The 16,876-nt window shown below is 31.9% G+C and overlaps 1 protein-coding gene across 2 annotated transcripts in view; it reads right to left on the reverse strand.

The window, feature by feature from the left end:
- LOC131850502 (uncharacterized) overlaps positions 1-16,876 on the reverse strand; it is an 85,491-nt gene that overhangs the window by 26,130 nt on the left and 42,485 nt on the right. The window contains exons 1-2 of one of the 2 annotated variants that reach the window (XM_059200746.1): positions 13,498-13,693; positions 3,546-3,638 (exon numbers count right to left, since the gene is read on the reverse strand). In XM_059200746.1, coding sequence (XP_059056729.1) covers positions 3,546-3,638; positions 13,498-13,548 — 144 coding nt within the window. In that variant the 5' untranslated portion in view covers positions 13,549-13,693. Of the gene's footprint in view, positions 1-3,545; positions 3,639-13,497; positions 13,694-16,876 lie in introns of those variants that run through there. The other variant, XM_059200740.1, reaches the window with a different exon arrangement.

Consider the following 16,876-nt stretch of genomic DNA (forward strand, 5'->3'; position numbering starts at 1 on the left):
GTTTTTAATTATTTTGTTGGCAGATTAAAAGTTATTCTATGTAATTTAATATAATAGACTCAATTCTATCAAATAGTCATTCATTTATTCAAGACAATAGTAAACCTACCACTAACTACCATTCTTGGTAATGAAATGAAGTACAAACTGGAGCCTCAATTTACATATCATAATAATCATGCGAATTAATTTTACAACGAATGTATACATATTATAAAAGAAGGTTCCTGTTATGTCTGACTGTACTTTCGCGATAATCTCATAACTGAATATTCAAACACCGACAGAGTAATTTCTGATGAAGGTTTAGGTGTTGATATCTTTATGGTTTTAAATTAATTGAAATAGTATGAGGCCGTAGGTGGGGCTCTGATATGATGACAAAGTAACCTAAATTACTATAGATGTATACTACATTCGATTTATAACTAATCAAACATATGGTAATCGACTTAACTTTTCACCCACGAACTCGTTAATTGGCATAAACTTGTGTCGTGGGCGAACGGAAGTCCATACATAAAATTATAAGTATATTAAAAAGTAGGTAGAGACGTGTGTCATGTCATCTTTTCATATAATAGTTGTGTATTTTTTTTTAAATCTATATTTATTCTTTTAGAGGCATTTGTCCTTCCAGAACCTATGCCTATACCTAAATAAAATATAATATTTTAGTATGTTAAGTTATCACTTTGGACGAATTCGGACGAAATTTTCGATAATCCGATTTCGATGAATCGATTCGAAAATTTCGATTATATGTTATTATACATGTAGTTCAACATATAGTGTACACAATACAACAGTTACTATTCATTATTTACAATTACTAGAATTCTTTTTTTCGTTTTTTTATGAAAATATTTAGTGTTTCCCCAATGAGTGTTAAAAAATTAAGAAATTTTTAAGTTATCAGTTGATTTTCACATAGTGTCAATTAAGTAGATACACATTTGAAACTACCCGCCAAGCAATGCCGTGACGAGTAGCTAGTAGAAATTAAAATAGGACCTCTGTCCTATACAAAAAAACAAAAATAAGTTTTGCCTTTACTTCGTGTTGCGTTTGGCGTCGGGTGTCATGACTCGACTCGCGAGTACTATACCGACTGGCCAATCAGAATCGAGGACACGAGTTCTACGAACTTACGCGCGCAGCATGCTGCTCCTGATTGGTTGAAAAGAGCGCCAAATTCAAACGGGTTCTGAAGTGGCATCGAATGAACACGTGCGCGTGGCTCTTGTCTCTGTGTGTAGGTGAGTGTTGATTGTATCGAATAGAAAGTCGTTTCATAAGTAATGAGAACCTTTTGATTTTTGGGCCTCACTTTAAGTTTATTGATATGATTGGATCTATGTAACTGATACAGCAACAAAATAACCAATATAATCGACCATTACTAGTTAAACGATCAGAGAATTTTGTACATAAGTAATAGTTACTTTTTTATTTTAAGACTCTGTCAGTTTCTCGAAGTTTATTTGTGTTAATCATCAATTCTCCTAGAAACACATTTTAACTATTCAAACATTTTCCTTTCTTTCAATTGAACAAAATGGCTATGTTAAGATGAAATAGTACGTTAGGTAGAATCTGCACTAATATTACAAATGCTAAAGTGAGTCTGCCTATATATATCTTTATGAGATAGATGTTATTACGAGGAAGGACATAGACTATATTTTATCTATTAAAAAGCAGACGAAGTCGCGGGTAATAGCTAGTGGCATATAATTTGGTGTTTTCATAAAAACAATAGCGTAAGTCCTCTTAACACTATCACGTCATACATATAAATGTGTCTATGGTAAGCAAGCCTAGCTAAATCTCGATACAACCGAGCTCAGACTTGTCTCGTTCCACGGAACCAGTCTATCCAGTGGATTAAACCCCATGCCCGTGAAGTAAAGCAAGATTTGCGTAATAAAGTAGCTATTTTAAGCTTGGAAATTTTCTGTAATAATTGCTTTATAGAGAACTTGGCGTGTTTCACATAGTTCTAAGGCGTCAGTTTGTGAAATTATAGAATTATACGTACTTCTATCTAGTTTTCTAGCCAGATAATTACTAACTAGCAGCGGATATTGTATAATAACATTTTTTTATACTCTTGAAATGGTAAACTTGCTGATGGTAAATGGTAACGGTCGTTATATAAATGAACTGCACTACACTTCACTTTATCACTTGACATCCGCAATACTTAATGCATTGCCATTCCGGAGGACTCCCATGGCTCTTTAGCCTGTAATTTCTCTTTAAAAATTTCACGCGGTTACAAACCATGATTTAGTTTCGGGTAGCCCATGTATTGAGGAAGACTATAAGTTATATAACAGCACGCTACAACCAACATGACCTGTGGACTGCAATGAAAAATGTTGTAGAAAGAGAAAAAAATGACTCCGATGAATTTGGGCGTCAGTCAGTCAGTCTTTAATTTTAATAAAATATCAAATTATACTTTAAGATTATATTAAGAAAAACTATACATATATTAACAAAATTCACAATTCGAATGCGGACTGAGATTGATTAAAAAAGAAATCATGATAATCGACAAACAAAAAAATCGAACAGTCAGCTTCTTCGTTTTTGATGTCGGTCGAGAACTTATAAACGCTTATTCATTTTCGACGTGTCGAAAGTTCGGGGCTGGGGATTTGAATAAGGCGGCACACAGACTGACCATTGTTCGTAAAAGGTCATGTCTGAGCCTCACCGAGCGAGGTCACTGTTGTTCTTTCTCTTTGTCGAGCACATCGTCGTTTGGCTATGGTCAACGAGCTATTGTGGAGTTTAATTTTCGTTGTTTTGGTTCGTAGAACAAATACAAATTATTAAATGAGATTGCCATAGATAAAACTTGTTGTCTTATCTTTAAGGATATGATCGCTAGAAAAGTATTACAAATTATTATTATTTACTTGGGTAAGATTTCAAAAGTGATTAGCTTTATACAATTTAAACTTAAAACTGATTAAGTTATTACAAGAAAGAAAATAATGTATAAATACATTAACAGAGCCTACATTTGTAGGGTCTGTTAAATACATACATAAAAAAATTATATACCCTCACGGCTGTTATCCCATATAAGGTAGTCTGTAAAAGTCGTTGTGAATCTAACAATTAACATGGCAACATTTCGCTGCGTATATTTAAATTCAACATACAGGCGAGTCTACTATCTGTTCCCGGATTAATTTAGTTTGTTATCTATGTTTCCATCACCGGAGTGGCAGTCAGCAATATAAATACGTACACAATTTTTTTTTGTGTTTACGAAATTCGAACTCATGACCAGGTCGAGACGGGATAATAAACCACTAGGGCCGGACGCTCTCCTATTTATTTCACTTAAAATATAGTCTACTATTTTTAAATGCAGCTGTATCTACAATACACAACTTTCAAAAAAGAACGAATCAATATATAGTCCTCCATTTACGGAACCTATTGTAGATTAACATATAAATGTTTATATTATCTGTTAAAGTGATCGACAGGTGCAAACAATAAGAATCAGTAATTGTACTTACTTTTAAAGCGCAAAAAATGCACGATGGGCCGAGACAAGCGTGCCCGGTGAGCTCGCGGAAGCTGCGCCGGAATATGTCAAGATGCCACAACACCTGCAACAACAGACACAATATTTAACATAACAAACACAATTCTTATGTTTAATTACAATGATACAGCAATGCGAACACCATTGGTCGTATCTACCACCTGTGGTAGCGACGTTTCACGAATGGTAATGTAGTATACTTATAGTACTATATATGCTGGACCCTGTTCATACAATGCTTCTCTGTTTCGTTCTCTTTTCTTTTTACTTTAGAATAGCAAAAGACCATGAGTCCTTTTAAAATAATCTTAATAAAATGAGAGATACCCATTTCTAAATTAATTACTGTATATATTGTACAGAAATTCGAATTATAAATTAGATATTAATCAGCCAATTAATTGTGGGCTACACAGGTGGTCGTGTGTAAATTAAAAACAAGTGCACTATCGACATTATTATAGACTTGGCGCATGCTATTCGCAGGTGCACAACCACCTTACTGTACGTTACTAATATTGCTATACTATGAGTACTTAATAACAGTTATTTTTTCAACATGACAATATATCTAATTTAATGGTACAGTGTACGCTTTGCTATGTAAATAGCTGCATCTACTCAAGTTTACATCGAAAGGTCGAGTCGATAAACTATATCTATATCTTATATATAGTAATTGCTACTCATTATAAATACATAGGGCCAAAATAATAGAACAAAAAACGTGTCGTCTCTATATCTATAGCAGTCAAAATATTAAGTACCAAATGTTAGACATATTTCTTAATTATTTGTGACAGTAGGTAAGATGTACATAAATATTTTTTTTAAACTATTATAATGCTGATATCTACAACTAGCCTCACCAAAAGGTATAGAAACATATTTCATTCAATTAAAAAAATTCAAAATTATATTATACTCGGAAAAATACTTTCTAAATACAAATTTTCACAAAAATTCAGTAGCATATATATATTACAATGAACCTCAATGCAAAACTTCAAGAACATGTAACATATTTTATATATATTTTAGAAAATGTTTATATCGGGTATAACAGCACAAGATGACCGGCCTGCCGAGCCCGTACCAGTAAAACTAAAATGAATGAAATTGAAAAATTAGACTAAAGAATTATCTAATGATTTTACAATTTAAATCTTTATCTTATAATGTGAGTGCATCCCGTAATAATTTACATAATTTATCAAAAGTATGTTCATGATGTTATAGAGATACAGGACACATGGCATGAGTAAGTGTGAGCAACACGAGGCAACGGCAACGTCAGGTGGTACGCGACATGTGACGTGGAAAAAACTGGATGTGGCTAAGGGAAACTTACCTACACATTTATATGTCATATTGTCTGTCGTCGCCTTAATGTTTCCTAAAAAATGTACAACTAGTATTGTTGGCTTTTACATGCAGGAGTTGGTCGTTTACAGTCAGTTACATTACGTCTTTAAGATCCTTATGAACAGAAAAGTTAATTAAAATACGATTATATTTTACATTCAAATTACATTTTCCATACCCAACTATCCAAATCAATAGGTATAAATAATTTGCCCATATCTCAAGTCAGTTATTGTTCTTAAAGATTGATCAGAATTATATTATTATCACAGATAACATAATATTTATATATCGAAATCAATTAAACTTTTCTATCCAATTGGTAACTATTATTTGCATTATTTAATATTTTTGACACATCATATATTATATAATAATATAAAACCTACAGAGGAAACTTAAAGAAAATATTCTGTCGAAAAAGTAACAATGGCTGTAAGTTGATAACATTATTACAAGTGGTGTGGGCAGTTAACGATGATGTCAATATCCCTCGGACGGCGACACGGACGTAGGTGAAACACCTATCGGTTGCACATAACGACTGCGTAACGCCAACACATTTCCTGCTAACCCCGCCCACAGATGATCTATTTTTAAGAACTTTTTAGAGAACCAGTCTAATATATTACATTTAATAAATGGTATTGAGAATGTCTGGTGTACTGACGTAAATAGAATGGTCACCGGTACTGCCTGCTGATATTTCCCAAAAAGACTACAGAATCCGTTTCGTTAGCATATTGACGACAAGTTGGATATTGTATGGGTGTGAGTGTGTGTAAGTGCCCATAAACTACGGTAGCAAGTTACCATAGAGCAAAGATTGTAGATAATGTATAAACATACTAGTGGATACTTTATTCTCGATTTTTTTTTGACGTCCTTCGTCTTCAAATACTACATAATACCTGAAAGTGAATGCCAGCACAATATTGTTGGTACTTTTACTTTCATGTTTTCACTAAATAATGTCAAAGCATCAAGTAGGGTGTAATTATTGTTAGCTATAATACTATTAATGAGCATATGCTAGTAATTATAAGGATAAAATGTATATAACTGCAAATATCGAAACGCAACTATTTCTGAAGCAACAAATGTAAAACATGAGATATTGTAAAGCTTAATTCCCGTTCATTACTCAACTATATTATTATGGAGATTCACCTGTTGGTTTGCGATTCGTGGTGTTTTTCGTTTGTGTTTTTTGGCGTATCGCGAGCAGGTGGTTGCAACTGGTTCTGGCTTCATAGCAGATGCTAGGACTACAATGATGTTGTTCTTAAAATGATCTCGAGTTTTATTTTTACCATTATTCCTATGGATTTCTTTAATTCCAATTAATATTTTCAAATTCACTACTTACTTAGTGTTTTAGATTCCAGGATTACCACTACTAGGAGCGTTAATAATTACTATGAATTTACTTTTTACTATCGTATAGTTATGCATAATACATGTCTATTAAGATCCTACAAGTACATGTTTTATACAACAGTTAATGTGTTGTTTGTAATCCGTTCGCTTTAAAGGCTCAATCATTATGATGTTTTGTATACATATAAGTTATTTGTATACCCGTCAATTGTTATGAACTACCGAATAAAGCTATTAATTGACAACTCTTTTGCAATTGTTTGCTATACCTACAGATGAGATGCTTATTACCAAGATAATTAAACACTTATTTATAACGAATCATTATGATCCATAATATTAGTAAATGATTTATACATACACTAAGTTAGTAGAAAAATAACATAAATAATTTATTTTACACATCTTTGCCCACTTCCAGATACACTGGGGTCATACAGTGTACGCGTACAATTTTTTTTAATTAAGCCTTTCAAATTTGCTAATTATTAAAGATCTTCTGAATAAGAACTTCCTAGACGGAAGGACGACAGATGCTTACGCGCACAACCGGTAGCAATAATTTCACATTATTCTCTACAGATTAAGCATGTGTACATACAGGTAAAATTATAATCTTATGAGAGTCTTATTGTACTACACGTAAGGTGCATTATAGTCGTAAAGTTGGTAAAATCGAGACAGATAGCAACGATAAATTATTTTTAGCTCAGTCACGTAACCAGGTATACTGTTATACTGTTTCTCTACGAGTTAAAGCATTAGAGGTACGTTTTACTAGAGCTACATGCATTAGTATTAGCATCGAGTTAATGCTCTATATTCGTGGCTACACTTTGATTTTATTTGTAGATATGTCTTGGATTTCTTTTTTCGTTTTATATTCTAATTCCGCTTGACCAAGACATATGTATAGCTATTGATTGACCAATAGAAAATGTATCTACCGCCAAATAAGTACTAAATCCAGGTTTATCAATGTTGTAAGAGAATGATTTGGTTGAAGCGTAAAATTAATTAGCCAACTAGTACCAAACAGCTTACTATTACTAAAATTTGTATTTTATTCTAACTTGATAACAATAATTAGTAAAAATTATGAAATAATCGGCTATACTTATTTTAATTGTATTTCATAGTTAATTGGCAACAGACAACTGTAGCGTTCTCAGTATAATATTCAATGAATAAACATTCAAAACAGTTTTAGACCACAGTGCCTAATTCATGACTATAATAATTCAAGAATACATAAAAAGCGCAGTCGTAAATGGAATTGATCAATTAATGTACTATACGTATTTTTTAATTAAGTATATCTACATATCGCCAGAATTGCATATACTCGTATTTCGTAATTGCACTCTAACCTTTCACTAATAGAGTTGTATGCATATTACGTACCATATGTTATATAAATCTTTTTATTATTATATAAATGAATAATGTATAAATAAAATGCATGAATTTGTCAATATTAAATTATATTTAAATATATAGATATATATAGAATTATAATGATAAACAAGCCTACAAGAGCAGGATCTTATATCACAAGAAGGAGATTTCGTTTTATTATATTATTATACATAAGTAATATGTGAAAATAGTAAGAGCTAAATACAATCATCTAAAATTCTTTACAATTTGAAAGCGCATAGAGAACAAAGTACAGAGAAATATAACATTTTTATTTCATGTTGATAATAAGTTTACCAAAGTGTTTACACTATAAATTTTCAATCTTTTCGTCGAATTGACACGAAGACTTCGTTGTATTTCTATAAAACGTTTGAAATGTTCAAATAAATAGTCGACCTCAGGCAAACAGTCTCTAAGGCCGTGTTCACACAGTCTGTATTATTGGGCTCTTTATACAATTTTTTGTTGGAGAATACGTTAAGTAACTGACAAGGCTGGTATATACATGGGCGCGTGACAAACAGATAAAATTTCTCGCTAATGGAAGTAGGGACGAGCCGTCCAGAGATAAAGGTTTCGAAATAGAGTAATTTCTCGAACATGGTTTCTTTTGTTTATTCATACTGATAAAACAAAATGCTATTCGTCGGCAGGTGTATTTTGAAATACAGATGTGTAGCATTACTATTACTCTTACTAAAATGATTATAAATGCTGTTGGTTAGTTGTAGTCGTACTGCGTATCTTTTGGAATCGAATCGGTATTTTTTGTGTATGTGCTTTTTTCACTAATTGTAATTTCTAACTATATTAGATCATTTATTTTTATTTTTAAGAAATTAAAGGAAGCTTTTACAAACATGCACATAAACTTTTGATCTTATGCCAATTTTGTAACGTTAGACACTTAACACTTAGTGAATTATATAATAAAATATTTAGTTAACATAAGAAAATTATATGGATCATATAATAAACATGTGTAGAGTTTTATCAATTGCAAAAAACCCTCTACATCCACTAAGATTTGCGTTACATGGAAATATAATGTATACACATGTAAATAAAATGAATAATATCTCTTATCGAAATAATAAGTTACAGAAAAACAAAATGAGTATTACAAGTCTGTAGAGTTGTTTCGATTATTTTCATAATTAATCTTCAACAAAAAAGGGGCACGTGCGCAAAGACACTCGAAACTATCAGTATATGTATGTGAGTACGTCAGACAAATCTTGTGTATCTCAACGGTGGCGCCTGGAGCAAGCGAAGTAACGGTACGCGGAACCTCCAGTTCACTTCAGTGTTGTATCTTGTAGAGAAACAATATAAGTTAACAAGCGACCGACTCAATACGTTAACTAAACTTGACTTGATATCTCATACATCAATAAATAGAACTCTGTAATAAAAACGAAGTCTATCTGCACGTATGTTGCCTAAGTTTTACGGTTAGGTAATTAACGTCATAGACTGGAATTTGAGTATACATCAGAAAATATTATAAAGTAATTAAAATTTTACTTAAAAAAATAGGTGTTTTTAGATTAAAAAATTATACAGGGAAATATTTAATTCTATAAAACAAAAAGTAATTGTAACTAGTACAGAAATATAACACAGTAACAAATTTTACTATCTGCAAATTAACTATCAAAACTTGTTTGATATTGGTAAATAATTTGTAATATCAATATAAAAAACAATGTTGATTTTAGGACTTAGAACATATGTCTTTACATTAGAATTTTAATAGACACATAGAATCGTAAATGAAGATAAATGAAACGTAACAAAAAGTAATTAGAAGCTGTACAGATAAATCAGAACTACTGCCAGTGTTAAATGGTCTTGTTCATTACGACATAGCAAATACTAGGGTCAGTTAGCATTAGCACACGTTTTTGTAGTCACGATCGAGGGGAGGCAGTCAAGCGTCCAACATATTGAATTTATAATGTATAAAGCTGAAGAAAAACCACGATTTGACGCTCTCTGAGTAGCGTGGGAAGACGCCGACTGATACGATTTTATTGTTTCTAATTTGTACATGTTACTTTTAGTAATCAGATTATAGTGATTATATATCTATTGCTCCCCAATTCTTAATCACACAATCTCTGTTTATTCTTTGCTTCACTCAATATAGGTACATTAGTAAGTAGGTATATTCATCACATAAACAGTAGAAAATTTGAAATGTACATGTATATGAATTAGTACGTACAAAAATGTCTACCAGCAATTTTGCCAATATAATGTGTTTTTGCTTAAAAGGATTTTGTGCCTAATAAATTAGTAGATAAGATAGATAGATTTAGCTCGGAACTATGAAGACAAATGTAACATGCATGTTATGAGTGTAATTAATTGCTTATTTTTATAAGGGTCAATCTCACACTGACAACATTCGGTTGTACCTATTCTCTTAATATTTCTCCAAAGAAGCGCGTATGCGTCTAAATATGTGTATTTTAAAATATTAGAATCGATGGTTATAAATAGGTGCATATTATTTTTATTTAACGATGTTCACTATCACCGAACATCAGCGGAAACAAATTTGAATCAAAATATAGTCGGTGCGTGCACTTCCCCCACGGAAATGGCTCACTTTGACATAACAGTAAATATGTACTCAGTGTGGTGACGATATACGACCATGTATTACATCTTTTCGTCCCCAGAAAATCGTAAGAGACCACTAGTGGAACAAAGCACAAATATATCACGTAAAAGAAGGAACTAAAATACCCATACCACAGATTTGAAAGAATATTAAATGGAAATATTGGCTTAAACGAAAATGCCTGACTGCTATATCATTAAAAAATCGATGTAATTGGCACAAATTATATGAAACTAATGACTGGAGTATAAAAAGCTCATTAGAAAAATAATAATCAAAAGTATAGTATATATAGTGTATGTATAGTCCTATTTCTTATTAAAGTTGATTGAAAATATAATTAACTAATGTATAACTATAAAAATATGGAAATACACCTTATTATAGATAATAGGTAATATAAGGAATTGACGACTACACTAAACATGTCTTTAATATTTTACATTTACATAAGAACAATGCTAAATATTCAAGAAAGTACGTGCAGTTATGTTTGAACTATGAATCGCACATTTATTAAATCAATGAATACGTGTGCAAATTTATCCAAGAGACAGTGGTATGCGTATTGGCTTTACCCTTCTACATTACATTTAAATATACCCAGCTAATTGTGGGCAAGTGTTTTATTCACCACTATGTATTTTGTTGTTGACAGTTACCAAACTCCCTAACTACCTCATCTGGGATATCAGTCGTACAGTTATATTTATAATACAGAATACGTGTAACATTTATTGAAGTATATTTCCTATAATTACATAATGTCGGTCATGTTCAAGTTACGCATTGTTACAATCACAATATAGGTAATCTAACCGGTGTAATGTCACAGTTGCACAAGGCCTGTAATAAAGTAGGTCTTTTGACCAAGAATGTTATATTTTTTAAATAGAAATATTTAGAAATAACATCCGTACCGTCGTTTTTTTATATAATTTCCATTTTTTTATGTAATAGGAATGGTAAATATGCTGACGGTCATAGTAAATGGAAACCGTCGACTATATACATGATGAAGACCAACACGGCCATTGCGTTACCATGGGACGCCTGTAGTACTCTCCTGCCTTGCCATTCTGGAGGACTAAGACATTAACCTTCAACCGAAACAAAACTTACAAATTGTTGAGGGTGTTCGTGTTTTAGTTCTTACTTTTTATTTAAGTACCTACATATTATTAATAAAGCAGTTGTTATCCAGATCTCGTAGTTTCTATACACAACATGGTGACAGCGGTTTAAAAAATCAATTAAAATAATAATATTACGAGTTGACTGTTTAGTTTAGTAATATTTCAGTAGTTAAATGTGCTATTGATAACTATATATTATGGAACACGCGCGACCACCGTCGGAACTACGTCTGGAGGGCAGCTCCGTCAGCCGGGCTGACGCGTGGAAGAAATGGAAAATACTGAATAATGGAAGCTGCTTGGGTGATATAGGCAAGACAGAGGTATCCAAGATGAAACTTTCTATAAAACTCAAAAAAATATTTTGGTTGTCATTCTAAAGTAATGTTGTTCTAATGTGACAAATGACGCTCCAATTTAGCAAAATATTCCTACTACATGAAATTAGTGCTTTACATTGAAATGATTCATGTATTAGTGAACTTATCTTTGACTTACCCAATTTAAGGTTTTCTAATATTATTGATAATCACTTTTAGCCATATTCATTTCTAGGCAATATGGATAATATTTTAACAGTTTAAATCAACTGATAGTGGATAAATTTTATGCATTTTATTCTCATAAATAATATAATAATTTCATATAATATATTTACAACTCATTGATAAACTATCAATTTAAACCGCTAGCCTACATCTTTTTATACCTGTATTGATAAGATATAGATAAGTATACCTGGAGTCACAAAATTCTTACGAACTTCAGGTTAAGACTCTAAACTAGAAATACTAGGCTGTCTTTTCGAATACGACGTGCAAACGATCGCTTCGCAGAACCGGTCCTAAGTTCGAATGTCTGCTCGATTTCTTAGAACTTCGCATCTCAGCCAATTTATTTTTTGTACCGGATAATAATATATTATCTTTCTATCCTCATTATAAATGAATTAGATTTTAACAGCAATTTCGCCTTATGAGGTCCGGAAACAATCTTTTTTATACATTAAAACCAACAAATCTTTGTTCTAAAAGAAGCGGATGAATTAAAGAATCGTTCTATTCATGCATCATTAGCACTCACTGTCCGAAACGAACTAAGACCCTAAAGTTAAACGCCAATACATTCATACCTATGCTTTGACAAAACTTTCCGATGAAGCCATCCCTTTAGTGTTTCGTTTAAAATGGGGAGCTCGTCCATCCGTGCAATGACCACTACCTGTACGTATAAAATCCCAAGCCGTAATTATAAACAAAATTACTATAGGAGACTTTTGTCTCGCTTCCGCAAACACGAAAACTGCTAGCCTGTATACATTTCTCTTTCGTTCGAGCAGCGTTGATGTCTTTTACTTCGGACTCGAGCCTACAGTATATGCAAAATACAGAGAAAACAATATAGAATTTGGTTCCCAAGATTCGATATTGATTATGTATATACTTGAATCGATTTGTAACAATAGAGTATTGTATTTCCAAGGTTCAATGAAATGTTGTCGAAGTTAATATGAACACATTAAAGATGTGCAAGTTTCATGTATACTATTCGAGATGAAATCGTTTCTTTTGAATCAAAGGCTCGGCTGGTCCGGCGGAGGGTTGCGGGGAAAAGGGACCGAGATGTACGACAAGGCTACGGGAACCGGCCGCGTCCAGCTACTTTAGAGCAGGCTATTTTAGGAGAGTAGTAGAGATATAAATTGTATCAGTTTTTATAACGATAAAACAACAAAATACAATAAATAACATTAAAATAAATAAAATGAAAGTGTATGATTATACAATTATAAAGTAGTTATTAAGCTGCATCGTGAATAGGTATAAATGTCACGGTGCTAAATCTTGTGATTTAGCACCGTGACATTTATACCTATTCTACCTATCTATTCTAAAAAAAGTGAATGACATGCATGTGAAAGGTAAATAAATTTATTTATCATTAGTTAAATTATAAACAAATATGTATAGGTGCAATAAAGGGCTCACCTTAGCGCTGTGATACAATGCACTATGCCGTGTAACCTTCGCTTTAGTCATTTTCACTTAATCCAGTCTAATGTCACCAAAACATGATTCCCATCACAACACAAGTATAACTTTCATAATGCTTTCAGTGTTTTTACGAGCATGTGAAAACGGAACTTCGCACGCGCCGGCCACAAACTGTGTTTACAATGAGAGAACGGACGTGGGAGTGTACTCAAATGTACAACGAGTTCGAAACGAGCAACATCAGCGCCACGGCGTATAGTAGCGGTGTAGTATGGTACTAAAACACACTAGCGCTATTGGCGGTTACGAAGCGAAACTCCGCTACGAAGGGCTGCACGCAATGGAGGCTTAGTCGCCGCCATCTTGTTGAGTTGCTTTTGACCGTTGCCCTCGGGATGCACGAGAGTTGTTTATATTGAGGACGGTAAATTTATGTATAATTATGATTACGCTTGGAAAGGGAATGTGGGAAGCAGGAGTTATTATAGACCAAGATATAAGGAAAATATGGGCCATATAAAAAAGTTAAGTATAGTCGTATTATTATACCCATTTGTGATAATAATTATACCAAATAATAATCTTAGGCAATTAAATTGATCGAGTATTTACGATTTCATATGAATGTGTTTTAACATTTGCACTTATGAAAAGAATACTGAAAATAGTTACTTTGCAAGGAACAATTTCCATACTCGTATAAGACATAAAAAAAATAACATTTGTTTATTCATGTATTTATTATTATTGTAGTTTATTGTATATTTATATCATATTAATCCTAAATGAAGTATTTAAGCTCAATTTCGAATAGATTGCTCTAGCGGTCGTTAAAAGTAAATTACTTAAATACCTTATTTAGGTATTCATTTCCGAGTTTAGAGTGTTCTAGCCAAATATACTATTTTTATAATGTGTACTGTACGAGAAATTCTTAAATAAATCATGAAAATTATATTGAATTCACTTTAGGCAATTGTAATTACTATCCAATAATATCTCTAAATATTCTCTACGGCAAAATAACAGAATCTAATTTAATACGTTATTACAAACCAGAAGCCAAGCATCAAAATAAAATTTAATCCTATAAGCATACAGCCAAAAAATAATCCATCATGACTTAGAATAAGGTATTGGGGCTCAGCCGAATAATAACACGTCTACCTGCTTTGATCGTCGTTTTTTTTTCTATATAAGAAGCAGGTGGCTAAACGAAAAAAGTGCATCAAAACGTACGAGGGGAGATCTTTCAACAACAGCGACGATGCCTTATGTTAAAAAAATATAATAGTAGTAAAAGCCACCTTGCGACTTATATGAGATTTCACGCAAAAAATTGCAATAAATGTACTGTAATGTACATTAGAACAAATAATTTACAAATTTTATTTGAAATTACATTATACCTATTTTGTTTAGTATGTAAATGAAATTACCTACTTACTTTAGCTTTATTTTCACATTTTATGTTCTTATATTTATATTGTTATTTATTATAATTAAGATACCCATACATTACAAAGTATGTATCGATATTTCAAGTAGGTTTATATTTATTATAATATTTTATGAATCGACGGACAAAAGTATTTTATATTAATTAGATAAGATAAAATTAAATTAATAAGGGACCTTACAAACTATAAAAAAATGTATATATATGTATGTCATATAGTGGTATTCCTACTATCCTCCAATATGTATAAAATTACCAATTTAATCTCTTTATAATTATTAAAAGTAATCGTGAAATAAGTGATACACACAACAGCAAATATACTGTGAGTAACCATTCGCTATTACTTACATATTTACACTATGTTCATATACCCACTGTGGTTTCAAGTTTCCTTTGTCTCGACGCACGTGCTTAAGCTACGAGTATGTAGGTAGTTATTGTTAGTCTATGCATATAATAATATTAGATTTATAAGCTGCTTGGCGGTCAATTAATTAACCATGGGCACTAATTGGGTACACTATGCTTGATTATAAATCAACTCCTATAACATCCTGACAATGCCTTTTTACCTCAAAACTACGTAACCTTTTATCGTACTCCGTGTACCGTACAACTTTAATCTGCCAAATAATAATTATACCTATACGCATACTTTTTAATCTGTAAGTGTTAAAACAACTTTGATATATGATGGGGATTAATGTCAGAGGTATTTAATGTAATAGCCAACGAAGATACGAACTTATAACTGCGCGATGAAGGTAAACAAGCTCCCAAGCAACCTCTTGGCACAATTCCACAACACTACAACATACTGCATTCATAATATGCATATACTGTGATTTATGAGTACTTAATCACCATCATAGAATCCTATTACTAAATAATAACCAATTACATTGTCATGCAAAAGAAATAGAGAAGTAATCACATGCAATGGCAAAAGTATTATAATTACAACAGATTCGATTTAAAGATTTTGTTAATGAGCGTAATTAAATTAATATTCATATTATTGTAAACGTGCCATGGAATATTTTTTTTTAAATTGAAATGATTTTATTGATAGCTAGCTGAGCCCGTAATATAATATATTTGATATCCGTATAACTTTTCATTGAAAACCGATTTTAATAAAAAAAAATCGATTAAGCCGTTTCTGCGATTATATCGCAATCACTTGAGTTTTTAGTTCTATTATGTTGACGAAGTATCCCAATAACAGATTTTCCCATATATGAATATAATATGACAAACACATCGTATATACATGAAATTGAGAAAATAACGGATTGAAAATTTTTGCTTTTTGCGCAATTCAAAGCAGTACACAAATATAATTTCATTTCACGCTCTTAAAATCGAATTATACAAAAAACAAAAGCACAAAAACGTTCAAGGCGTTAAAGAGACTGTTCCATCGAAGTAAGCTGTTGTACAAACCATTACTTATTTTCATTCCAGAGTAATTGCGTACTCGGTTGTCGGCCCAATTATCCGCTACCTAGTTGGGTTGGCAAGAAGCGAGGTATTGCTGCCGTCATGGCGGCAGATCTATTTATTTTAGTCACAAAATTATAGGTTCCATTACGAAACCAGATTAAGGAACAGTTTTTATACTCGACTAAAAAAATTAGGAGAGAATGTGACATTCGGTATAGGTAACACTTTACTTACATCAAAGTCGCTTTCTCATATGAAACTTTGTATTTTTTAAGATATGAATACTACTTAAATATCGTACACTTAATACAATACTGCCTTAACATAAAAGAAAATAGATTTTATAAAGGGAACTGTACATTTGCCAAAACTTGTAATTTTAATGTACTGTAATATTTATTATATTAAGGGTGTAATAAATATGTTAACAATGCTATTAAGGGAAGAAATATAAACATTATTTAA

This window comes from Achroia grisella, unplaced genomic scaffold (genome assembly GCF_030625045.1).
Source record: "Achroia grisella isolate CSIRO2021 unplaced genomic scaffold, CSIRO_AGI_Agris_v1 utg770, whole genome shotgun sequence".
NCBI classification, from domain to species: Eukaryota; Metazoa; Arthropoda; class Insecta; order Lepidoptera; family Pyralidae; genus Achroia; species Achroia grisella.